Source organism: Pempheris klunzingeri, chromosome 21, assembly GCF_042242105.1.
Source record: "Pempheris klunzingeri isolate RE-2024b chromosome 21, fPemKlu1.hap1, whole genome shotgun sequence".
Taxonomy (NCBI): domain Eukaryota; kingdom Metazoa; phylum Chordata; class Actinopteri; order Acropomatiformes; family Pempheridae; genus Pempheris; species Pempheris klunzingeri.
In genome coordinates, this window is record NC_092032.1 from 20091643 (window position 1) to 20118651 (window position 27009).

General features: G+C 46.2%; 1 protein-coding gene across 1 annotated transcript; it reads left to right on the forward strand.

Moving 5' to 3' along the window:
• Positions 1-234: 234 nt before the first annotated feature.
• Positions 235-26587, forward strand: LOC139221070 (cullin-1). The gene is made up of 22 exons (XM_070852980.1): positions 235-361; positions 10215-10634; positions 12240-12414; positions 12781-12948; positions 14169-14219; positions 14376-14466; positions 14572-14735; positions 14880-15042; positions 15280-15410; positions 15822-15929; positions 16722-16828; positions 17169-17217; positions 18227-18358; positions 18471-18588; positions 19490-19566; positions 19969-20087; positions 20832-20937; positions 21020-21067; positions 25041-25123; positions 25216-25321; positions 25400-25513; positions 25651-26587. The coding sequence occupies exons 2-22, from the start codon at positions 10495-10497 to the stop codon at positions 25729-25731; spliced, it is 2331 nt and encodes a 776-aa protein (XP_070709081.1). The 5' UTR covers positions 235-361; positions 10215-10494; the 3' UTR covers positions 25732-26587.
• The last annotated feature ends 422 nt before the right edge of the window (positions 26588-27009 follow it).

Here is a 27009-nt window from a genome sequence, read left to right on the forward strand (position 1 = left end):
AAATGTAGATTATATCTGTTAAAGGCAAAACAAGATGTAAAACGTTAAACGGACATCTTCTGCATTACGACTTGTTGTGTGCAGAAGAAATTAATTCCCACTTTCACTAAATTTGTGTGTCACTTAATCTTCCTTTCTTTTTTCTTTTGTCGTAGCGCTCATATTTCCGACAGCCCCTGAAGGCGGCATGATTCGGTGGCTGCTGAGCTGATCTTTGTGCGAACGAAGCAGAGCGCAGTTAGCAACGGGCAGCAAACACACTCACACACACAGGAACGAAGAGACGGCGGAGGAGACCGCTTCTGGGCCCCAAAATCCACGCACACAACGGTTGTACGGTGACAGCGACGGCCTTAAAATGGTAAGAAGACGCCCCGGGAGCTGTGAACGCAAAGCTGGTGGCGCTATTTTCTCCCGATCTAGCCGAGAGCTAGCATGCTAATGCTAAACGGCTAGCGAACTGTTTTCCTGACTCATTATTGAGCAGCCCGAGAAGCTAGGCTGCCATTTTACAGCAACAACACAGGCAGTTGGTGTGTCCTGACCACTGCGGTTAGCTCGGCCAGGGCGGCGGTTATCTTAAATGTACCCCAAACACTACACCTTTATCTAAATTAATCATTAATGTGGTCTAAATAGAGGCTGCGGTTTGATTTTTAAACGAGTCCACCCAGCGCCAGGCTAGCCAAAGCTAACAAGCTAACTGGCTAATCGAGCCAGAGGAGCTAATGATAGTTAGCTAGCAGTGTTGCGTAGCAGTGTCTGACATCGTCCGCAGCTAGTATCTCCGCTAATATTTCAAAAGGCGGCTATTGTACGGCTTCATTGTATTCTGTGGGATGCTGGCTGGGGCCTGATTTAGGTGACCGAGCTACAGCTCGTCGGTAAACTGAACATATCGGCCCTCTGCCGCTGTGGAGTGGAGGAGAGAGATTTGAACCTGACACACAAGGCTCCCACACTCCTGGAAAAGCCACTTCCTGGGCCTGGAAATGTTTGGAAAATATGAGGGGAAAAGGGGGGACAAGCTTTCCTCTGCTGGAGGAAAATGTTGTTGGTCGCTGCCTGCCTCTTTGACCCTTGATTTGTTTAATTTGAATGGAAAATAACAAAGTTGGCGCAGCTGGTTGTTCATGTTAAAGTCTCATGCATCAGTCAGGGGAGTTTGTAAATGGTTAATATTGATGGGACAGACGTGGAAGAGTCTCCTGCACTCACATCGAATACAGTTTTGTCTCCTGCAGCTTTCTCTGGGCCACTTTTTAAAGTTTGATCGATAGATGCGCATACATGGAAGATCTGATTGATTCAGTAATCAAACCAGTCTTTTCCAGGCCTGGAGGCGTTGGAACACAACTTCTCTCCAGTCTTGGATTGTATTTGTAGTTTATTTCTGTCTCTCTTGAGTCAAGACGCTGCTGTTGGAAGAGAATCCTGCCGGTAGCTTATTGGCTCCTTCTCTTGATAGCTGAAATAACATTATCCTGACTTTTTAAGCATGAAAAGCATGGTTGTCTTTCATGGCTGAAGGTGTATGAGCTGTAATATATGTCTGTTTTATTTTCTGCAGCGTCTAAAGACAGAATAATGTAACCTCCAATTGTTCGGATGAAGATTTACCGTAATCTAAATTGACAGATGAAGTTAAAACCAGATTTTTCCCTCTTGGTATTGGCAGGTAACGACATGCGTGTATGGGAAAGTGAAGACAAAGTGAAGCTTTTCAGGAGTGCTAACCTTAATTTAGGGGATTAAAAGAAACATACTCTTGTTCTGTGACACATTACAAGAGGAGAGAAGGAATCGTCAGCCACGAGCGTCAGTTCTTTAGGGCCAAATGTGAATTATATTAATATTGTTAGCTTGCGGCCACTGAGAGAGCATCTAGTTTTTCTGCTTGGCCGCGTCAGCTGTTATACGGAGTGAGGAGGCTTAATTGTGCATGTGTAGACACGTTTTTAGCACCTCATACTCAGCCTGTTTGAGTGGGAGGGTCTGCACAGGTTTGCACAGACCACAGGGTGGGAAGGATGATACATTTGCACGTATATAAAACAGCTGCAGACTTGTTCATCCTTGCATTCGGTGAGTCAGAGGCTTATTTCTGCTCTATCATATCTTGTGGAATATTTGAGTTTGAAGAGAAGCTTGTGTGTTTACCTTTAATAACAATAAGAAGAAATATCATTGATGGTTTTATTGTTACTGTTGTGCAGACGCTGGTGTGTTACATTCAAGGATTACTTTGAGAGCAGTGTCGCATTTTCATATCTATTTAAGGCGTTTTGTTTTTTCCAGTGATGTTTACACCACATGCTGCACCTGATACGGCCTTTCGCAACACACATGCTGAGTGTAAAGGGCCGGTCGTTTCACTGCTGGACTAAAATCAGTCCACTCTGGTGATTGTTTGGCAGCGTAAAATGATTAGTGCTGCTTCCAGGGAAGTGTTTCTGGCAAATCAGCAGTATGTAGACATGCTGCTTGGATTAGAAATTATACGCTTGTTGATGCCGTGTTCAAAATGTGAGATTTAAAGTGATGTCGGCGGCAATCGTGCTGTCCTGCCTCCTCCTTCACCCGGTCTGACCCGTCTAGGTTGGCCTGCTTAGCATGTACAGGGTGCGGCGAAGCGGCGGCACTGAGGGCGGCGATTGTACGGTCAGTCCAACGGGGCTGCGAGGCTCCGAGCGGCTGCTCCTCCGAATGCTGAGCAGAGCAACAGAAATCAAAAGCTGCTTACGCTAATGAACTGTTCTCCCCGGCCGCCTAACCCGGCACATGATAGCTTTGCACACACACACACACACACACACACACTTTCGTCATTACTCACCCTCAGAGTTTGATGTTTTTATTTTGGTCACCAGAAGTCATGTTTAAGGAGGGCACAAATTTAATTGATCAGACGTGTGTCTGTGGTTTGACTGTGAAAACACAGAAGTGATGGCAGGTGTGTGTGTGTGTGTGTGTGTGTGCTTTGCTGTGGTCTTTATTGCTCGTGTTTTAAATGTAGGGTATTAGGTTGTTGAGTCTGGCCAGGACGCACGGTGACCAGGGTAATCAGATTTACCAGGCTGAGCTTTTTTTCCCACGAGCGCCACTTTCTTTGCCTCTCTCTCTCCTCCCTCCCTCCCCCCTCCCTGCATCCTTCCCGTTCACCAAACGTCTCTCTCACACACACACACACACACACACACACACACACTCTCACACTCGACCCTGAGGCACACACTCTTGTTCCTGAGTTGTGGTGACACCTTCTGCACTGCAAGAGCGGTAAAGGCCTGTTCAGTGAGGGGAGAGTAGAAACCTGCTGAGTGCAGGTGAGGTTTGGCTGCTCGCTTCGTCTGCCAGCCGCTCTGGCAGATAACCCACCTCCACCTACGGTACAAGTCCCAATATAAAAATATCTGCAGGGAGTCTGGAGTCATCTTGCCGCTGTGCACAGCAGATAGCTGGGTAAGGAACTTAATCTGTGTGATGCTGTATTTTAATGTAAATGAAAATATTTAAGCAGTTTGTAGGAGTAAGACTTGTTTTAATGATGTGCTGGTCCCCCCTCTCTGTCCCCAGTTGGTCTCTTCCGTCCCCCCCCCCCCCCCCCTTTATGATACTGGTTGTTATTGGTTTTTGGCGGCGGCTGTCATTTTCAGTGCTTCAGGCTGTATAATCAGTCTTGTTTAGAGTTTCCCAGTGTAAGAAACCGTCTTAATAATGTTTACTGTGACGTCCTCGAGGGACATAAGTCACATATATGTATGAATGTTTTTAATATCTTGGGGGAAAACGGGGTGAAATGGAAATATTTGCACTATACTTACACAAATACAACTTTCTTTTCCTCTTCCAATACTGATTCTGATAATGTAAGATGTGTACACCTCTGAAAGTTAACATCCTGTAAATATAAGGTAACATGAGGGGTCGATGTGGAGATGAAAACCAAGTCAGTGGCTCATTATGACAGAATGTAATTGATATGAAACACCGTTTTATAACAGGTCAGTATCATGATTTCCCAGAGCCATGTTTCCCAAGCTGATTCAGTCGTTGATTGATTAGGCTGACAGAAAATGAATCGGCAACTATTTTGAGCTGCTTAAACGTGAGGATTTTTTCTGTTTTATATGGTTGTAAATTGAATATCTTTGAGCTTTCGACTGTTGATCGAATAAAACGACACCTGGACACGTCACCATGAGCTCTGGGCACTGAGAGAGACATTTGTAGACCAAACAAACAACAAAAAGCATCAAATCTTCACATTTGAGAAGCTGTAACCTAAGAATATTTTAATTAAACCAGCTATCAGTTATCAAAACAGTTGCTAACTTGATGGTAGTCTGAAGGAGAAAAGAGCTGTTAATGTTGCTTCTCCTGGCTGAGTGACACCATCACACATCCTGTCAGCAGGACTTGTTGACAGACACGTATAGCCTGGTTCTTCCCTGAAAGAAGTCACGACCTTTGAACTTGGCTGCCTTCCTGCCTCGTGTGAAGGAGGAACGTGGCGCCGCCGTCGAAGTCACGGCCCGGGATTCCTGTTTCACAACAAAACTTTCTAGAAAACTGCTGCCAGTCAACAAGCCGTCCGCAACATCCTGTTACTGCTGGTCACGCCGGCGGGCAGCCGTGGGACCGATTGTAGGTCAGATACTGTAGCTGTGAATATCGGAGTACCTCCTGGTGTGGGAACCTGAAATCTGACCCCAGTGCTGCTGTGAAGGGCACCTTTCTTTACCGCCGGTGAATAGAAAGCGGAGGAGATACGGAAGAGAATCGGCGCTCTCACCTTCTGTTGTCGAGCGGCGACTCGCAGGCATTGTCTGCCCCAGTTGCCATGGTAACTGCTGGAGCGCCTCAGGTAGGGGCTGCCTCTCCGAGTTAAGCGAGGATCTGGTGAAGAGGAGCAGAGGCTTGAAGCGGGTCTGGAGTCTGGGCGCCGTGTGTGTGTGTGTTGAAGGCGTGTAAATAAACACCTGAGATCTTGGAAATTGGTCGTGTTTAACTTTTTACTCGAGTATTGGTACACATATATAAATATCCCATTTTAATGCGTGATAACATCCAAATAGTAGCTGTGTGAGGATAATGATAATCTAATCTCTCTGGTATTTTAAACCATGCTTTTACATATTTTGGGGGGTTTGAGATGACTTGTACGTACTAAAAGTGTTTGAATTGGTCCAGTAGATCGCCTGTAAGTTTACCTCACAGCACACAGGAGTTGCTGTGACTTTAGTGTTTTAAAGAGTTTGTTTGGATCTGAATTAACTCTTTAAACAGTAAAAAAGTCTGGCGATAACACAAGCAAACTTACTGATCGAGGCAGGGGTAGACCAGCAACTCCTGTGAATAAAAATACTGTTTTTGTCAATGGAGTCTGGTGGCAGCTGTACAATATTACTGCTGTTAACCAGAAATAGCAGTAACATTGCACGGCTCTCTTCAAAGCCACCAGACTCCATTGACAAAAACAGTAATTTTATCTCACAGAACACAGCAGAAACTGATCGCTGCGTCAATTGATTAGTTCAAGTTTGGTCTTTCTTCCCTCCTATCAGAGGGTTATGGGTTGGATTTAGGAGGAAAACCTAAAAAGCTAATGCCTGCAATCAAGCTCTACAGATGCTGAGCGTCATTGAGGAAATGTCCTCACCGTGGCGTCCGTAAGTCATGACGTGGAGCTCTTCTGCAGCTTGTAGACCCAGAATCACTTCCTGCTGTCAGTGGTAGCTGGACCAAAGTGCCCTGTATTGTTTTAATCCTGCTGGATGAATATAAACAGGCTCTTGAGTCTCAGAGCCGCTCTCCCATCGAAGGGAACCGTGTGCGTGGATGTTGCGCATCTTCCCCAGCAGAAAGAGCCGCTGGTTGTGTAATCACGTGTGGGTATCCAGCTCTTTCTGTTTAACCTCGGGACGTTTTGTGATCGCAGAGCCGTAGTTTCGTCTGGTCGTGTTACAGCAGCTGCAGTGCTGTGGTCAGCCTGTGGGGGCGGCGGGCGGCGGGCAGGGGGGAGGCTGGAGACGACGACAGATTTTATTGACTGATGAAGGCCGAGTCCTGATGTGCCTGGAGGTTACTGCTGTGTCGAGGCTTCTTGTCTGCCTCACTGCTCCTCATCATCATCATCATTTTCCTCAGCATTGCTCAGCCTGCAGTGTCTGAACTGAAAATCTATTACTGGTGTTTTTTGACATCTTTGGGAAAATTGTTTGCAAAGAATTGAAATCTTTGGTTGTTTCTCTCGCAGGAAAACTATTTTTAATAATCACTGAAGACATTTATTGACCAAAAATGTCAAATGTTCTCCGACTCCAGCTTTTCAAACATAAAGATTTGTTGCTTTTCTCTCTTAAATATCCTCAAATCGAATATTTATGGACTTTTTTTGGATTGTTTTTGGACAAGCAGCTTTTGAAGAGGGAGGATTTATGAAATCTTAATGGTGCTTCATGTGAGTTTTGTTTGTTTCAGTCGTGATATTTGGAGTTTTTAAACCGTGATACATATTCTGCTTTGTATGTTGGACTGCTTCTTAATTTGAGCATTTGCTGCTGTTTTTTGGTCTAATGTGATAGTACATTTATTATCTTTAGGTTTCAGACTGTTGGTCATTTTTCACCATTTTCTAATGTTTTCTCAAATAAGAATAATTGTTGTTTTTCAAATATTTTCTTTTTTTTCCACATATATTCAACAAGCACAGTAGCACTCTATACACCAAAGTTAGACAAACATAGGAGTTAATGCAACTAATGACTTTTTTTTCTTAGTTGATTAATCTGATGATTATTTTCCCCACTAATCAATCAGGTGTTTGGGCCAGAAAATATTGAAAAATGTCAATCACAAGCTCAGAGACATTAATTTTAATGCCACAAAGGAGGAAAGAAAACAGGAAATATTCATGTTTAAGAAGCTGGAATAGGAGAGTTTTTCTTTAAAAAAAAAAAAATGACAAACTGATTTTGAAAATAGTTGGCAATTAATTGATTAATAGTTGCAGCTCTAATAGGAGCATAAAGACAGATTGTTAGGCATTACAAACTGTCAGTGAAACCACTTCAGTACATAACATTGGCACTTAATGAATAAATAAAATAAGGATTGCTGATGAAAGTAATTTTTTAGATTGTTCTGTTTTCTGCACAGTGCAATAAAAAGCTCACCATTGCTGAAAAAAGTAATTGGTGTTTCTGTACCAAATGAACATCTAAATATAGCGAGGCGTCGTGAACAGCTTCCTACAAACAAGACACATTTGCTGTCTTAAATTAAAGAGCTATATTTCTGTATTTCCCCTCCCACGCCTTTTTATAAGCTTCTCAGGCTCCGTGTGTGTTCATTCACCGTCCACCAGCGGCGGCCAGGACTCGTCAACAGGGAGAGGAAGTAAACAGAGCGGGTCAATCAGCTTCCTCCCCTCCTCCACTGACTGACTGACTGTACTTGGGTCACGTCCTGAGTCTCTGGCCTTAATAGCTGTGAATGGCCAGAGACGGGCAGCGCTGCATGCCTGCTGCTTCTAAATATAGCAGCGCTGCCTACATCCACGCAGCAGTTTCTACCCATGCACCCTCCTCCCTTTAGCCTCCCTGGTTCTCAGAGGCTGCGTCTGCACGGCGAGCAGAGCCAAAGCTCGCTGTGTTTTCTCTTTGAACGGCACCTCCAGTGACGTGTCATGACGGTGCCGCGTCTCGGTTTGGTTCCTGTGTGGGCTAAACGCTGTGTAACCCCTTAAATATGAATGTTTATGTCATCAGTTAAACCAGCAGTCTTCTGTTTTCTTGCAGAGCCACCAAGACGATCACAGCTGCCTCAAGCTAAAAACATCCCCTTTAGCTGCTGTCATCGCTTGATTTGGATTTGACCCCCTTTTTGTCAATTAATCTGACTTTTTTTCAACTTCAAATGGCTACTTTTGTCTGGGACACACTGCGAAACCCTATTGGGATTTGGTTTACAATGAAAGAAAACACAGTAAAGCAGCAAATCCTCACGTTTCAGAAGATGAGTTGTTGTTGTTTTTGGCTGTCGAATGACTAAATGACTTATGGGCTAATTCCAGGGCTGATTTCTTCTGGTCGGTTATGCTGTTGTCAGTTGCTGGTGATACTTTCATAAAGATGGATTATTTATTATTTTTTTGTATTTAGTTGTGCCGCAACACTGTACCCCACCACTGGTGCGAGATTTAAATGATGATTGATCGACAGTTATTCCTCCGCTATGCTAATTAATTCACTGACAACACGCGCACGCTTTCTTCTTCTACTCAATGTTCTTCTTCTTGTGCTTCCTTACTGAGTGAATTGGCGTAGTGGTGCAATAATCTGAAGAAAACGTGTATGTTATAGACCGCATATGAGGCATTTTGAAAATCGCCATCTTGCGTTTGGAGCTAGAAGTGATGCAGGTGATGCAGTTTTTCTCCCCCTGTCTCTGATTGGGTAGGTTTATGCATGAGCCTCCTGTGATTGGTTACTCACAATGTAGCCCCGCCCCTCTCCCTGATGTATTTTCCTCTAAACGGACCATCATTTACTAAATGAACATCCTGCTGTGTCTGAGACCAGAAACTCATCAGGAAAATGTTCACTGAGAAGAGAAGTCGGCTCATTTCCTCATTGACTTTCATGAGAAAAAGTCTCTGATGTAGTAAATAGAAGTAAATGACCCTGAGCACTGTTTGGTAATGAGCTTTAAGTTGTTTTTATCTCTCATTTTGATAAGATCACCGGTGAATTGGTGTAAGTGCTGCTCTCTTGCTCTCTCTCTATCCCACTTATGTCAAATGTCAGTGTCTTAAAAAGCCTAATCACTTCCACTCAGCTTCGGTAGAGAAGTTGAAGGTGGTGGAAGCTTTTTGTTGACACTGAGTGCACAAATAATCTGAGCAGATATTCATGTCTGGTGTGAGAAGCCTTTTCTCTCTCTCTCTCTGTATCGTCCCTCCGTCTTATTTTCTCTCCCTGTGGCTTGAAAGATGTTGACGCTGCAAACTCTGGCGTCCGTTTACCGTCTCCTCTTGTCCTGACAGCGGGGATGAAATTACAGCTTCAGGTCTCTCAATTAGCTTTAATGATGTGGCCTCCTTGGACTGTTATCAGTGCTGCTGACAAGCCCGTCGCAGTCGTGACCTGACCTCATGCTCAGTAGGAGTGGAGGAGAAAATTGGTCTGATAACATTATGGAAAGGTTCCCCACAGAAATAGACCTATAAGATCCTTGTTGTTTAACCAGGAACAGCTGTTATATCACTCTCTTCAAAGCCACCAGACTCCATTGACAAAAACAGGAATTTTATCTTGCAGGAGATGTGAGTTGCTGGTCTACCGCTGCCTTGATCGGTTAGTTTGTTTTTGCTATTGTGTGACTTTTGGTGCTTTTAAAGGGTTTGTTCAGCTCCAACATAATATTAGTGTAACACACAGTAACACAGACAAACTACCTGATTGAGGCAGCAATTTTTATGTTCTGTCAGCTAAAATTACTGTTTTTGTCAGTGGAATCTGGTGGCTTTGAACCGAGTGATACAACATCTGTTTCTTATGAAACAAAGGATCTTCCAGGTCTCTCTCTATAGGGATCCTTTCCATAATGTTGTCAGACACTTAGAATAACAATCTGAGCCTGTCAGTGGCGAAATCGAGCACTTTCAGTGGACCTACTTTGCGCAGTTGCCACAAAGGATTACATTGCAGCCACTGCAGCCCTTTCAGCATTTGGGATAACTGTTTATCCCTGATACTAACGTTGCAGCAGTGGCTGACCTCCACCAATGGAGATATATGGTTGATAACACCACTCCAGAGTGCTGTGGACTACTTAAAGGTCTGGAGGAGGATTTTGGACAAACAGCACATATAAAGATAAAAATCGTCTCGTAGTGGCCGAAGAAGAGCTCGGCGGACCAGAGGGACTGGGGCACTGTCTTGACTGTGGTGAAGAATCAGGGAGGCGCTGAAGTGGACTAAGCCGTCATTAGCTGAGTGACGTCAGGGTCTGGTCAGCGCCGCGGCCACAGGGATCAGAGCCAGGTGTCAGGAGATAAATCTGTGTAGCCCACCTGGCTGACGAGTGAAACGGTGCTGAAGAAACCATCGGCTCTCTAAACTAACCCTTAACGTTTCCTGACAATAACGATGCTAAATCAAAGATGGTTAATCATTATGTATTTTTCTTCTACCTTCCTTCCTTTGCAGGTCATCTGGTGAGGAGTGCCAAAGCTTTTAGGTGGAGGAGTGGCAGATAGCGCCACCCAGGCGTGCAGAGTGGGACTGCATCCCGTCTCACAACCGACAACCAGCTTCCCGAAGCGCTGCTGCCGCCGCCGCCGCCGCCAGATGGACTGCGCACTCTGAGAGCAGAGCGAAACAGGACCGAAATCAACCAAGGAGAGGAGCCGGGGGGAGAGAACGCCCGCCGGAGCAGGAAAGGGAGGGCATTGTTCGGTAGGGAGAGGAGAGGACGAGGGGCTCTACGATGTCGTCAAACAGGACCCAGAACCCCCACGGACTGAAACAGATAGGCCTGGACCAGATATGGGACGACCTGCGGGCTGGCATCCAGCAGGTGTACACACGGCAGAGCATGGCCAAGTCACGCTACATGGAACTCTACACGTATCCTGTGAGGCCGGGGAAGGTTGGCTCTGTGTGGCGGCGCTGGGTGAAGCTGAAACTATCATTCATGTGAGGAAGTAGTCGCTTTATTGGCAACAAGTTTAAGTCAGCGGAGTAAGAGATAATGCAGGACATGTATGTGAAGGGGATACTTGCTAAACATCATTCCAATTAACACAAATTATTGATTAATAATGATTTTATTGATTTTTTTTAAAACGATTGTATTGCAGAACTGTGTCCAACAGAAATAACCGACTTATTTGGGTTTTGGACTGTTTGTCAGACAAAACCAGCAGTTTGAATCAGGGCTGAAACTAATGGTTGATTTCATTATTGATTAATCTGCCAGTTATTTATTCGATTGACAGGTCATTTATTTGGTTGTGGGCACATGTTCTCCGACGTCTTGTCTCGTTCAATCAACAGCCCAAAACCTGAAGATGTTCAGTTTACAAACGGAGAAAAGCAGCAAGTCTTCACAGTCAAGGGACTAGAATAGTTTCTTTGGGCATTTCAGCTTAATGCTTAGTAAATCAAACGATTATTCCATTTTCAAAAAAAAAATCACCAGTTTATCAAGTTATTGTCTCAATTCTAATTCGAATACGTCAAATTGATGATTGAAGACAAATTGAAAGTATATGGCATATTGACTGAACCACATACAAGTTTAAAAAACGTGACTGTTGACATTTTGTTCTTGTAGTTTAAATTATTTGCCGTCCTTGCTTTCTAATTCCTTGCCCTAACAGCTGATGCATCCTGAAGTTTTTACTCAAGAGACAGATTAGTGATAGATTTTGCCAGTTCTCACCCTCACTGTGTGTGTGTGTGTGAGTGTGTGTTGTGGTGTGTTTAGTGGCACTGGCTTACTACTTCCTCCTTTCTAAAACCACAGCCTGTTTTATAGCCGTCTGCTCATCAAATGAGTTACGACAAAAGAACGCCTGAAAACCGGAACCAAACCTTTGCTTCAAAATACCATCTTGTTCTTTAGTAGTGAGGGAAGTATTTACGTCAGGAACTTCTTACCAATATTATTCAGAGGTAGTGATGTAGTTTTTACGAATACTGGAACTTTTCTTTTTTTTTGGTTTCTCAATCGAAATCAGGAAGTCTTGATCTGTAATTTTATTTTGAAAATGAAAAAGGGAAGACGCTATGTGAACTTTTTATTCACAGCCAGACCGACTTAATCACCCTTTAAGCACGCAAACTCCATAAAATACACTCCAAAGTACACAGAGAGATGATTTTCTCTGAGGGCTCATTTGGTTGTTTCCTTCCTCTTGCGCACCTTTCCAGCACTAAAGGATGTCATCATTTCCCTGAAGTACGAAATGCACCCAGCCATGTAAGCTCTGTACTGTAATCCTATCCTGTGAGTGGTACAAACTATATAGGAGCAAGAATCTGTACAGAGCTGCATCATTGGTCACCAGTTACATAGTTATTGTAGTCATGGAGTGATGCTCTGGTTAAAAGAGAGTAACCTTTTATGGAGTTTACAAGCTTTATTAAACTTCAGGTTTTGTCTAGCTTCAGTGTCGGCAGAACACGATGTGTGGCGTCCCCGTGTTTGTTCCTTAACCCTTTCCTCAGACATGTATATAACTATTGTACCAGCGTCCACCAGTCCAGCCAGGGCAGGGGCTCCGTGCCTCCGGCCAAGCCCTCCAAAAAGTCCACCACTCCGGGAGGCGCTCAGTTTGTGGGCCTGGAGCTCTACAAGCGACTCAAGGAGTTCCTGAAGAACTATTTGACCAGCCTGCTCAAGGTGAGTCCACACACCTGAGAAGAACTCATCAGAGGGCTATTTGGAGGAGTATTTGGCACAAACTGATGCCTCACAACACAGCATTTATAGTTTGCGACGCCCGTCCCTAGATGGGGCTTGTAAAATGCATAAAACTCGACAACAAATACACAAGAGACGATACAAAATGCAAGCTCAGTAAATACGTAGCCTACATTTGAATACAGGGTGACTGTGACACAATAAACAAGGCTGTTTGTCCAAACTGGGATTTACTTCCATAGAGTGAATGAGACTGTTTTTAATAAGTCTAAATGTGAGTAAGTGTGCTGATGCACTCCTACCGTGTCTGTGCTTTGTTTTCCTCTCGCCTTTCCTTCACCGCAGGATGGCGAGGATCTGATGGACGAGTGTGTGTTGAAGTTTTACACCCAGCAGTGGGAGGATTACCGTTTCTCTAGTAAGGTCCTCAACGGGATCTGCGCCTACCTCAACCGCCACTGGGTCAGACGAGAGTGCGATGAGGGACGCAAGGGAATCTATGAGATCTACTCGGTAATGTCTTAATATCTGCACGGCCTCCTGTTCCGCTCTCAGCGTCCAACAGATGCACGTGGGGCCTGTCGGTCATTTAAAATGGGTATTTCTAACGTCCAGTCATGCTCGCTTCTGTTGGGAGGAGAAAAAAAATGAAATGCATGTTTTGTGGTGTTACGAAACATGACAGATGTTCACAACAGTCCGAGGTTGCTGTTAAATACCCTGTGCTTTTTGTAATAGTTAAGCTGTAGGCAGTTAAAATAAATTCAGATGGTAACATCAGCCCTCTGGGATCTATAATCTGAACTCCAAATGACATTAAAAGATAACTCCAGTATGTTGTTTTGTTTTTACATATTTTGGTGTATGTTGGTAGACTGTGAGTCAAAGTACTAAAAGTGCTTGTTTGATCCACTGACAGGCTCAGAGTGTTATTCTAAGTGTGTGACAGCATCATGGAAAGGATCCCTACAGAGAGAGACCTGGAAGATCCTTTTGGTTTCACCACAAACAGTTGTTATATCGCTCTCTGCACACACACCAGACTCCATTCACTAAAACAGGGATTGTACACAGGAGTTGTTGGTTTACCGCTCCCTTGATCGGTAATTTTGTCCGTGTTGTTCTCTGTCTTTGTTCACCAGTCACAGCAGCTAGACCAGCAGCTCCTCTGTTCTGAGTGGTTAAAATGACTGTTTTTGACAATGGAGTCTGGTGGCTTTGAAGAGAGCGATGTAACAGCTGTTTTTGGTCAAGCAAAAAAGATCTTAAGGGGTCTGTTTCTGTACGGGACATTGTCAGTGGACATACTTTTTGTAGTTTCCTTCCTTGAGGACAGACCACATGTTTAAAATGTCACACTATACTTATACCTGAAGTATTAGCAGGTTAACATTACAGGTCTGACCGGTTGAACTACTGGGTCTTATATCTGTGCATAAGATGAACTACCTCCCAGGAGGTGTGGCCCATTTGTATGTCAAATAAGTCATGATTATGCAAACAGGAAATACACAGTTTTCTTAAAACTGAACTTAAAACTCTTCTCTCTTGTGGACCCGAACGTGTGTGCAAGCCGCTACACGTGACCCTGAAACTCATTTAAAACTCTGGGCTGATCTGGATCACCGTGATCTAAAGGAACGGACACAAGGAACAAACATGTTGCCTGAAGTGTGATCTTTTGCTAACCCTCTCATTTTTCTCCCCTCTCCTACGCTGCTCCTTCCTCCCAGCTGGCACTGGTGACCTGGAGGGAGTGTTTATTCCGACCCCTCAACAAACAGGTGTGTCGGTGTCTTTTTATAGAAGTGACACATCACAGTGATTACATTCATGTGCCTTAATCTGACCAGCTCTGTCTGTCCTTGTTGTGTCAGCTGAATTTTTATTATTGTGCAAATGATTAACATGAACTAAACAAACCTCCCTCTCTCTTTCAGGTAACAAACGCTGTGCTGAAGCTGATAGAGAGAGAGAGGAATGGTGAGACCATTAACACCAGACTGATCAGCGGTGTGGTCCAGTCTTACGGTAGGTCAATAAGGGCTTCCGGTCTTGAAACATCATGGTGGTGGTGTGATGACGCCTCGCATTAATACCTGCTCCCGTGTGTCTCGCCTCTCCCGTCCTCTGCAGTCGAGCTTGGTCTGAACGAGGAGGACGCCCTCGCCAAAGGCCCCACGCTGTCCGTGTACAAAGAGTACTTTGAGTGTCAGTTCCTCACGGACACAGAACGTTTCTACACGCGTGAGAGCACAGAGTTCCTGCAGCAGAACCCCGTCACCGAGTACATGAAGAAGGTAGACGGCCTTTCCACTTCAGCTGCACACAGTTATGAATGAATGAATGAATGAATGGAAGGATTCAAAGCATTAAAACTGCCAGTAAAGGTGCTCATCTTGTCAGTGTAGTAATAATTTTAATGTGTGTGTGTGTTTCCCCAGGCGGAGGCCCGGCTGCTGGAGGAGCAGCGGCGTGTGCAGGTTTACCTCCATGAATCCACCCAGGACGAGCTGGCCAGGAAGTGTGAGCAGGTCCTCATAGAGAAACACCTGGAGATCTTCCACACCGAGTTTCAGAACCTCCTGGATGCCGATAAGAACGAAGGTAAAACTGCGACTATATGTTTGTGTGTGCGTAGTAGTTCCTCCCTCTCTGGTGGAGCAACATGTTTGAATTGTGCCATGAATCTCTCACATTGTTTGGCCATTTAAAAGATCATTTTGCAAGTCAAGAAAGTCGCAGTTAGTCGTAAAACTGTTGAAGATTGTGAAAACACCTAATTAGAAAGACCACACCTCCAGAAGCAGAAGACAACTCTGTTGTTGCTCTGTCTCCTCTCAGACCTGGGCCGGATGTACAACCTGGTGTCGCGGATCACAGACGGTCTGGGCGAACTGAAGAAACTCCTGGAGACTCACATCCACAACCAGGGCTTGGCCGCCATCGAGAAGTGCGGAGAGGCTGCGCTCAACGTACGGGCTGTTTATTCACCTCTGACGCCAGTTCTCACTAGTCTACCTGTTAATGTGTCGATGCCTCCTTTAGTGCGGATGTAGACAGTTGGATTGTAACGATAAGAGGAGGAGGCATTAGACAAACATGTGCTGACGTGTGAATTCAGAGAGCGATTATATGGTTTTACTTAAGCATCCATGTGAAATCCCTGTGCTGCTGAGGAAGAGAGGAGGTCAGGACAGAGCTGTGAGGAAAGGGTTTAGTCCTGTTGTACTGATCCGTCAAGAATTTAGGCTGAAAGGAGGAAGGTGGGAGTAGTAAAGGTGTCAGTAAACGTTTTAAATTAAGGAAAATGCAGGTGATTAATACAAATAAGCTGTGGTGGAACCAAAGACGACGTGTGTGTGTGTGTGTGTGTTTTCTTCCAGGACCCCAAAGTGTACGTGCAGACCACCCTGGACGTCCATAAGAAGTACAACGCCTTGGTCATGTCTGCCTTCAACAATGATGCCGGCTTCGTGGCAGCACTCGACAAGGTCAGTAAACCCTCTCTGAGGTCCACTTCCTGTTTCCACAGCAGAGTGAGTCTGGGGCAGTGGGATCCTGAGACCTGCCTAACGAATCCTGTCGGCAGCACAACAAGCTCATCTTTCTTATCAAAAGCAGGGATAGTTCAGAGTTTTAAAAAATCCACGTCAGTTTAAGTGTTCACGCCATAATTAGAATATCTTCACTGCTTTACGTTGCTATCAGACGGCCCTTCTGTTGGCGATGAAGCCGTTACTTCGCTCTCTTCAAAGCCACCATCGATCCACCTCGTTGACAAAATAGTTTTGTTTTTTTTTCTTCAGCGCAGATGTTTCTGGTCGACCACTGCAGTTGGTTATTTTGTCTTATTGTCTGACTTTGGTGTTTTTAAGTGGTTGTTTCAGATCCAAAGTAGCCTGTTAGTTTATTGATCGAGGCAGCAGTAGACGAGCAAGATTGAAAAGAGCATAAAAGGACATAACGGTGAAAATACTCTAAATGTAATGTACCCTTCGACTGTATATTAAGATGTCATTGCATCAAAGCAGCCCCATAGTAGATAAACAGCTGTGAACAGGAAGAGTAGGAAGACCAGACATACCTGCTAGAGCAAATAAGTTAGAAAATATATAATTAAAATAAATTAATACATTAAAAAAACCCAGCTCGCAGATTCTTCTGGGTTCCAGGCTGCAGGTTCACTGGAGAGAATCAGAACATCCGTCCTAGACAAGTCACAATCATTTCCAGGTCTGATGCTAACACGGTTGGTCTGCTTCTCTTTTGTTTTTTTCCTGCAGGCATGCGGTCGGTTCATCAACAACAACGCCGTCACCAGGATGGCTCAGTCGTCCAGCAAATCCCCTGAGCTGCTGGCCAGATACTGCGATTCTTTACTGAAGAAGAGGTTGGTCGTGTGGGGCATGAGCACCTGAAGCACAAATATTTGGGCCTCACTTTTTTTGCCATTTTAAAAAATATCAGGGATTTTAAGGTACATTGGATGAAAAGATCAATATGTGGACTTTGTGTAGTTAAACACTAACTAATCAAGATCACAACATCCTCTGGTCGCTGTTTTCAAGACCCATAATGAACAGGAAGTCCTGAAAGTGTTTAGAATAATGTAAAGTTTCATCAAATCTGAGGAGACAAGACAGATTGTTTTTATAAACTGCTGTTTTTAAGAATCTGCACCACCTGAGACAGTTATAAACTCTGTCATTTTATTTTTCTTTTTCTTTTAGCTCTAAAAACCCAGAGGAGGCTGAGCTGGAGGACACACTCAACCAAGTGGTGAGATACTTTGAGCTGTGTGGTTGCACACATGTACACACACACACACACACACACACACAGTGTTACAGCAGGTTTACTGGAAATTCACTGGTGTCTGAATGACTTGTAGGGACAAAAACTTTTCAAACTGGTCCAGTAGATCCCCTGTGTGTGACAGCATTATGGAAAGGATCCCTACAGAGAGAGACCTGGAAGATCCTTTTGGTTTAACCACAAACAGCACACACACCAGACTACATTCATAAAAACACTGATTTTACGTGGTAGATGCTGTGCTACCGCTGTCTCAATCAGTTATTTTGATTTATCTTATGGTGAGACTTTGGTGTTTTAAAGTATCAGTATACTTTTTTATTTGCACCACAGAACGCCACAGGAGGTCTTTCCTACCTGTGGCTATCAAACTTTATAATTCCTCCTCCTTCTGCAGGAGGGATTCTGTCATCTTAAAAGATACATATTTGATTTGATTTTAGGCACTATGTCTGTTTTTTTTTCACTTGAGTCACTTTACTTTTGACACTTGTGTATGTTTGTATTGTTGAGTCAACTGCGTACTCTGGCAAAGCAGTTTCCATTTATGATCCAATTATGAGGCAGCTTCAGTTGTCTATGAGATAAAATGGCTGTTTTTGTCAATGGAGTCTGGTGGCCTTGAAAAGAGCAATAGACTGGCTGATTCTGGTTAAACCAAAAGGATCTTTCAGGTCTGTCTCGGTAGGGATCCTTTCCATAACGCTTAAAGCAATTAAGCGGACATATTTTGACGTTTCTTCATTTCTAATCCAAAACATGTAAAAATTGAGAAAAATACCACAATCATTATTCTAACAAGAAAAACTTATACAGGAACACCACCATTTATCTTGATTGCATTATTACTCGTACTGATAGAAGTCACACTTTGCACCTCCTGACATTGTGTTTGCATCGTGCGTTACATGTACGTACAGGTGTGCTCAGGTTCGCAGGGCGTGAAGGTGGATTTGTGTCTTTCCTCTTTCAGATGGTCGTCTTCAAGTACATCGAGGACAAAGATGTTTTCCAGAAGTTTTACGCGAAGATGCTGGCCAAACGTCTGGTCCACCAGAACAGCGCCAGCGACGACGCAGAGGCCAGCATGATCTCCAAGCTCAAGGTGAGGCCTGCACACACGTCCGCCTGCGTGAAAACACCCACAATAACCCCAAGATGTCAGATTAGAGTGAAAAGCCATGAAGTGACTGAATCTGGTCTTTGTTCTCTTGCAGCAAGCATGCGGGTTCGAGTACACGTCCAAACTGCAGCGAATGTTCCAGGACATCGGAGTCAGTAAAGACCTGAACGAGCAGTTCAAGAAACACCTGACCAACTCTGAGCCTCTGGACTGTAAGTAGATGCATACAAACGACGCGTCTCTGTCACAGTTTCAACACACACTGAACATTAGATCCTTCACGAAGGTTTAGCCAGGTGCACCTAATAAACTGGAAATGAAGTATGTTTGAGTTTTACAGATGAATAAACACAGATTCAAAGTAATTATTCAGGATTCCACCTCAGTGTTTCCACCACTGTGTCGTTAAAGGGAAAGTTTGCCACTTTTAAATGAGGAGGTCCAATCAGCGTTGATGGTGAATGCAGCTAGTTGAAGCACTGAATACTTCAAGTCTTTGCCTACATGTACCAGCATGCATTGCGCACAAGGTTTGGACGCCCAACCTACCAAATCCTCTCGTCTTTCTAGGTGTTAGCGGTTAGCATTAGCAACAGACAGCTCAAAAACAAACCAAGAAAACGACATCAAACGACGGCGCTGTGACCAGGAAGAACTACAGCAACAACTAGCACTCACTTTCTTATTTACACTTCTGAAGACCGTATGGATGTCAGTGGCACCTCTACCTCTCTGCAACGATGTTTGTGTTTGAGAGATTTTAGTTTTATATGGGGATGAACTTTTCAGATTTATTTTAGATTTATTACAGTTGAGGTTATTGTCCATCAGTTCCTGGATGTATATGTTCCCTGTGCTTGTGTGAGGGACAGACTGGACAATCACATAGAAAGTGGCAAACTTGCCCTTTAAGAAAAGAGTTCTAAGTGTTCAGTTCTCTGCTTGTTTGACTGTTTTAGGAGGCTTTTTTTGTGTTGGAGCAGCTTTTCAGTCTCAGACTGGACCACATTTCACACACCGAACATTAAGCTCGGCTCTTCCTCTGTGTGTGTGTGTGTGTGTGTGTGTCTGTGTGTGTGTGTGTCTCTGTCTGTGTGTGTGTGTGTGTTACAGTGGACTTCAGTATCCAGGTTCTCAGCTCTGGATCTTGGCCTTTCCAACAGTCCTGCACCTTCGCTCTGCCTTCTGAGGTACGACTGGTTCAACGTTCAAACAACCTGCGTCTGAAATGAAACTTAAGTGCACAAGCTGTTGGGCTCCTGCTTTGGGAGGTTCAGACCTGTGTGAGCAAGTGTGGACCTGCTGCAGCAGCCACAGGAGATGGTTCATAACACAGATGAACAAAAGAAAGCCGCAGTTTGTTTTACGCCAGAAGTTGTAGTCATTAATGTTTGTGTGGTAGTTGGAGCGCCTTTATTCTCTCAGTCTTATATTTGATCCCCTGCGGGTCTGTGGAGTGAACAGCTGTCCTTCTTTTAGCTGGAGACCTCACTTGAACCTTCTCCACGGCCCCTGGGGGCTCCCGGGCCTCAGCTTTGACAGCCACTGCTCTTAACTCTCCTCTTTGTCTCTTTGTCTGTGCTCCCGTGCAGCTGGAGCGAAGCTACCAGCGCTTCACGGCGTTCTACGCCAGCAGACACAGCGGCAGGAAGCTGACCTGGCTCTATCACCTGTCCAAAGGGGAGCTGGTCACTAACTGCTTCAAGAACAGGTACGCAGAGTCCTTCAGGTTAGCCAGCGAGCTTGTAGTAAAGTGTTTTAGTAAAATCCACCATTTCAGCCATTAAAAAAACAACAAACCCTTTCTGCCCTGTAAGAAAGGGTTTGTTTCACACCTGCCTGGCGTCCTGTGGCCCCTTCATAGATCCACCTCATGACTTAATCAAACTCGTGTGTTAATTAATTGTACTTTTGCAGCTTAGTGTATATTATTTACTGTTTAACTGATCAAAGTTCTTGGAGTCGGTTAACATGGAGCCTCTGGATGGTGATCGATCAGTTAAAGGTCCCAAGTTATTAAAAGAAAAAAAGCTCTTTTTAAAAGCCTCTACAACAAACACATGTGACCCCGGTGCGTTCAGAGTCCGCCAAACTCATCAACGCTCCCTCTTTCAGTAAAGTTGTGGGAAAACGCTCCGTTTAGATTTGGCTCCTTTTTTTATGATGTCACAAGGGGTTGTTTTGACCATGTGACCTCCTCCAGCCCTTCCACCGTCGTCTCTTCCTCACTAACGCCACCTCCGAGTAGCTCACAGAGGTGGAAGGTGAAAGAGAAGCAGCAGTCACGTCTGTTATGAGGAAAAATAATCCGTTTTTTTAAGACCTCCAATCAGAAGTATGAACTTAATAGTTGACACAATGCTGGTTTTGTGTCCGCGGCGCCCCCTGGTGTCGGCGCCGCTGTGGGGGAGCAGACCGAGACGCACGTGAACCCGTTTGTTGTGGCCGTTTTCAGGTACACGCTGCAGGCCTCCACCTTCCAGATGGCCATCCTGCTGCAGTACAACACCGAGGACAGCTACACGGTGCAGCAGCTCACCGACAGCACGCAGATCAAAACCGTACGGACGCACAAAAACACCACGGGTTTGATTTGATTGATCCTCGTCTGTCATTACATCTGACATCTTGTTTTATTTTCAGGACATTCTGGTTCAAGTTCTGCAGATTCTGTTAAAATCAAAGCTGCTGGTGAGTAAGACTTTAATTTAGAGAAGAGTTTCAGTTCAGACCCTGTTATTATTTATTTATTTACATATTTTGGAGTCTAAATGACACATAGATGTATAAAAGTGCAGCACACACACCAGACTCCATTCATAAAAACAGGGATTTAACAGTCTGCTTGTCCTCGTGTGGACACACTGCTCCTCTCCCCCTCTGCATCTTTCTCCCCCTCTTTCTCTTTCTCCTCCCCTCCCGTTTCGCTCTCCCCTTTTTTTTTTTAACTCTCTCCCCCCTCTCCCATATCTGTATATTTTTCCTTTGTCTTTATCTCCCCCTCTCCCTCCCCTGTATCTCTCCTCTTTATGTCTCCCTCCCCTGTATCTCCCCCTCTTTATGTCTCCCTCCCCTGTATCTCCCCCCACTTTATGTCTCCCCCCTCCCCTGTATCTCCCCCCTCTTTATGTCTCCCTCCCCTGTATCTCCCTCTTTATGTCTCCCTCCCCTGTATCTCCCCCTCTTTATGTCTCCCTCCCCTGTATCTCTCCTCTTTATGTCTCCCTCCCCTGTATCTCCCCCTCTTTATGTCTCCCTCCCCTGTATCTCCCCCCACTTTATGTCTCCCCCCTCCCCTGTATCTCCCCCCTCTTTATGTCTCCCTCCCCTGTATCTCCCTCTTTATGTCTCCCTCCCCTGTATCTCCCCCCTCTTTATGTCTCCCTCCCCTGTATCTCCCTCTTTATGTCTCCCTCCCCTGTATCTCCCCCTCTTTATGTCTCCCTCCCCTGTATCTCCCTCTTTATGTCTCCCTCCCCTGTATCTCCCCCCTCTTTATGTCTCCCTCCCCTGTATCTCCCTCTTTATGTCTCCCTCCCCTGTATCTCCCCCTCTTTATGTCTCCCTCCCCTGTATCTCCCTCTTTATGTCTCCCTCCCCTGTATCTCCCCCCACTTTATGTCTCCCTCCCCTGTATCTCCCCCCTCTGTGTATGTCTCCTCCCTCCCCTGTATCTCCCCCTCTTTATGTCTCCCTCCCCTGTATCTCCCCCCACTTTATGTCTCCCTCCCCTGTATCTCCCCCCTCTGTGTATGTCTCCTCCCTCCCCTGTATCTCCCCCTCTTTATGTCTCCCTCCCCTGTATCTCCCCCTCTTTATGTCTCCCTCCTCTGTATCTCCCCCCACTTTGTCTCCCTCCCCTGTATCTCTCCTCTTTATGTCTCCCTCCCCTGTATCTCCCCCCTCTTTATGTCTCCCTCCCCTGTATCTCCCTCTTTGTCTCCCTCCCCTGTATCTCCCCCCTCTTTATGTCTCTCTCCCCTGTATCTCCCCCCTCTTTATGTCTCCCTCCCCTGTATCTCCCTCTTTGTCTCCCTCCCCTGTATCTCCCCCCTCTTTATGTCTCTCTCCCCTGTATCTCCCCCCTCTTTATGTCTCCCTCCCCTGTATCTCCCCCCTCTTTATGTCTCTCTCCCCTGTATCTCCCCCCTCTTTATGTCTCCCTCCCCTGTATCTCCCCCCTCTTTATGTCTCCCTCCCCTGTATCTCCCCCCTCTTTATGTCTCCCTCCCCTGTATCTCCCCCCTCTTTATGTCTCCCTCCCCTGTATCTCCCCCCTCTTTATGTCTCTCTCCCCTGTATCTCCCCCCTCTTTATGTCTCCCTCCCCTGTATCTCCCCCCACTTTATGTCTCCCTCCCCTGTATCTCCCCCCTCTGTGTATGTCTCCTCCCTCCCCTGTATCTCCCCCTCTTTATGTCTCCCTCCCCTGTATCTCCCCCTCTTTATGTCTCCCTCCTCTGTATCTCCCCCCACTTTGTCTCCCTCCTCTGTATCTCCCCCCACTTTGTCTCCCTCCCCTGTATCTCTCCTCTTTATGTCTCCCTCCCCTGTATCTCCCCCCTCTTTATGTCTCTCTCCCCTGTATCTCCCCCCTCTTTATGTCTCCCTCCCCTGTATCTCCCCCCTGTTTATGTCTCTCTCCCCTGTATCTCCCCCCTCTTTATGTCTCCCTCCCCTGTATCTCCCTCTTTATGTCTCCCTCCCCTGTATCTCCCCCCTCTTTATGTCTCTCTCCCCTGTATCTCCCCCCTCTTTATGTCTCCCTCCCCTGTATCTCCCCCCTCTTTATGTCTCTCTCCCCTGTATCTCCCCCCTCTTTATGTCTCCCTCCCCTGTATCTCCCCCCTCTTTATGTCTCCCTCCCCTGTATCTCCCCCCACTTTATGTCTCCCTCCCCTGTATCTCCCCCCTCTGTGTATGTCTCCTCCCTCCCCTGTATCTCCCCCTCTTTATGTCTCCCTCCCCTGTATCTCCCCCCACTTTGTCTCCCTCCCCTGTATCTCCCCCCACTTTGTCTCCCTCCCCTGTATCTCTCCTCTTTATGTCTCCCTCCCCTGTATCTCCCCCCTCTTTATGTCTCTCTCCCCTGTATCTCCCCCCTCTTTATGTCTCCCTCCCCTGTATCTCCCCCCTGTTTATGTCTCTCTCCCCTGTATCTCCCCCCTCTTTATGTCTCCCTCCCCTGTATCTCCCTCTTTATGTCTCCCTCCCCTGTATCTCCCCCCTCTTTATGTCTCTCTCCCCTGTATCTCCCCCCTCTTTATGTCTCCCTCCCCTGTATCTCCCCCCTCTTTATGTCTCTCTCCCCTGTATCTCCCCCCTCTTTATGTCTCCCTCCCCTGTATCTCCCCCCTCTTTATGTCTCCCTCCCCTGTATCTCCCCCCTCTTTATGTCTCTCTCCCCTGTATCTCCCCCCTCTTTATGTCTCTCTCCCCTGTATCTCCCCCCTCTTTATGTCTCTCCCTCCCCTGTATCTCCCCCCTCTTTATGTCTCTCTCCCCTGTATCTCCCCCCTCTTTATGTCTCCCTCCCCTGTATCTCCCCCCTCTTTATGTCTCTCTCCCCTGTATCTCCCCCCTCTTTATGTCTCCCTCCCCTGTATCTCCCTCTTTATGTCTCCCTCCCCTGTATCTCCCCCCTCTTTATGTCTCTCTCCCCTGTATCTCCCCCCTCTTTATGTCTCCCTCCCCTGTATCTCCCCCCTCTTTATGTCTCTCTCCCCTGTATCTCCCCCCTCTTTATGTCTCCCTCCCCTGTATCTCCCCCCTCTTTATGTCTCCCTCCCCTGTATCTCCCCCCTCTTTATGTCTCTCTCCCCTGTATCTCCCCCCTCTTTATGTCTCCCTCCCCTGTATCTCCCCCCTCTTTATGTCTCCCTCCCCTGTATCTCCCCCCTCTTTATGTCTCCCTCCCCTGTATCTCCCCCCTCTTTATGTCTCCCTCCCCTGTATCTCCCCCCTCTTTATGTCTCCCTCCCCTGTATCTCCCCCCTCTTTATGTCTCTCCCCCCTGTATCTCCCCCCTCTTTATGTCTCCCTCCCCTGTATCTCCCCCCTCTTTATGTCTCTCCCCCCTGTATCTCCCCCCTCTTTATGTCTCTCCCCCCTGTATCTCCCCCCTCTTTATGTCTCTCCCCCCTGTATCTCCCCCCTCTTTATGTCTCCCTCCCCTGTATCTCCCCCCTCTTTATGTCTCCCTCCCCTGTATCTCCCCCCTCTTTATGTCTCCCTCCCCTGTATCTCCCCCCTCTTTATGTCTCTCCCTCCTGTATCTCCCCCCTCTTTATGTCTCTCCCCCCTGTATCTCCCCCCTCTTTATGTCTCCCTCCCCTGTATCTCCCCCCTCTTTATGTCTCTCCCCCCTGTATCTCCCCCCTCTTTATGTCTCCCTCCCCTGTATCTCCCCCCTCTTTATGTCTCTCCCCCCTGTATCTCCCCCCTCTTTATGTCTCCCTCCCCTGTATCTCCCCCCTCTGTGTATGTCTCCTCCCTAATTAGAAAATAAAAACCAACTTTTCACTGTTGTTCTACTTCAGTAAGAATCTTTACTTTCACCACCTTTTTAAAATAAATGTGATGTTCTGATCGCTGACGTCCCTCCCTCCGTCTGTCCCTCCTTCCGTCTGTCCCTCCCTCCGTCTGTCCCTCCCTCCGTCCGTCAGGTGATGGAGGACGAGAACGCCAACGTGGATGAGGTGGAGTTCAAACCCGACACGGTCATCAAACTTTTCCTCGGATACAAGAAGTGAGACACTTGTTGTTTTTTGTTGTGTTTTTGCTCCACAGAGCAAAGACGTCATTTATTTAATTCTTCATTTTGAATCCTTTCCGCCGCAGTAAGAAGCTGAGGGTGAACATCAACGTGCCGATGAAGACGGAGCAGAAACAGGAGCAGGAGACGACTCACAAGAACATCGAGGAGGATCGAAAGCTCCTCATTCAGGTGATTCACGCCCTGAAAAAGAGACGCCATTTTGAAAAGCTGGAGATGACGAAACATTTAACACGGGTTTGTGTGCAGGCTGCCATAGTGAGGATCATGAAGATGAGGAAGGTCCTGAAGCACCAGCAGCTTCTGGCCGAAGTCCTGAACCAGCTGTCATCCCGATTCAAACCCCGAGTCCCCGTCATCAAGGTAACAAACACATTAGTCAACTTCCTGTCTCTGTTTTCGTCGACTTCCTGTGTTTTTTTTGTTGACTTCCTGTCTGTGTTTGTTCACTTCCTGTGGTCCTGGGCTCATGTTGGGTTTTGTCTCCCCCTTGTGGACAGAAATGCATCGACATCCTGATAGAGAAGGAGTACCTGGAGCGAGTGGACGGCGAGAAGGACACGTACAGCTACCTGGCCTGAACGCCGCCCGCCCTCCCTCCCGCCCTTCCACCCGCCGGCTCTCCTCAGTTTTTATTTTTATTTGTTATCTTCCTTTTTTTTTTTTTTTTTTTTATTTTATGTCTGAGTAATAAAGTGAGGATCCCTCTGAGCGGCGGACATGTTGTGAGTGTGTCGCTGATCATGTGACCGCCCTGATGTGACAACCACCCACCAAAGCTGAGGGGGAGGAGGGTGCGAACTTTCCGCTCTCCCCGCAGCGATGAAGGAACAAACGCCCCTGCTGTTGAGACTGGGAAACCCCATCAACATGCTCGCCTGTCCCGTCCCATCTGTAGGACTCAAACACACACACACTGACACACACACACTCTGACACACACACACACACACACACACACACACTTCCTTGTTGTCATATTGTAAATAACAACCACAGACTCTAAGAGGAAAAACAAACCCTACTCCCGTCTTTAAATAGCGCAAACGTAATGAATTAGCCTACAGCCAATCAGAGGAGAGCCGCATCCAAAGGTTTCTGCATGCTACTGCCTACCTGCACCACAGTGACCACGAAAAGATTAAAGTTAAAATAAAAGTCGAGTCACTGGGCAGCCGACGCAGTCCACCGTACATACGAGGCGGCGAAGTGACGCCGGTCCTGTAATTAAAGTCTGTGACTGAACCGGAGGAGGTGGTGAGTTTAGAGCCGCCGCCGCCGCGACGCTTCTTTATCTGCTGAAGTTGTCTCTGTTTTGGTTTGAGGTCGGTTGGGTTCATGCAGGAGGCCTGTTTCATTACCGAACGGTGGACATTTGTATAGTGTGGTTCATTTTCTAAATGTGTGATAAATAAAAACAAGGAAAGATTTCTCTAACGCTCGCCTCCCCCGAGCCTCTGTTCACACCTCCACCGCTCCGACGTGTCGGAGAGTCGCAGGGTTCCTACGGGTTCTCCACCGCTAACCTCCCGGCTTTTCCACACTCACACTTCCAGGCTTCTTGGTAGATTTTTCACACCGTTGTTTTTTTTGTTGGGACAAACGCGACTCAGACAAGACGACGGCGATCTTTATGGCGAGTAAAGGGAAAAAAAAAGTGGTGTTTAACAAAAAAACTACTTTAATCACTTTTTTCTTTTTTCTTGTCATAAAGACATAAAACCTGCATGCAAAGGCTAAACTATGGCAAGCGAAAAGCGCCAAATGTGACATATCTTGCATGGTTGGGCCAAAAAACGCCATGACTCAGACAAAACGGTGACTTTTATGGAGTGAAGGGGAAAAAAAAATCACTTTTT

Bases quoted from the DNA above. Each gene is read 5' to 3' on its own strand.
- LOC139221070 (XM_070852980.1), top strand. From the start codon at position 10,495: ATGTCGTCAAACAGGACCCAGAACCCCCACGGACTGAAACAGATAGGC. The intron at 14,467-14,571 runs GTAGGTCAATAA...CGTCCTCTGCAG, and splicing joins CGGTGTGGTCCAGTCTTACG to TCGAGCTTGGTCTGAACGAG. The intron at 21,068-25,040 runs GTGAGTAAGACT...TCCGTCCGTCAG, and splicing joins TGTTAAAATCAAAGCTGCTG to GTGATGGAGGACGAGAACGC.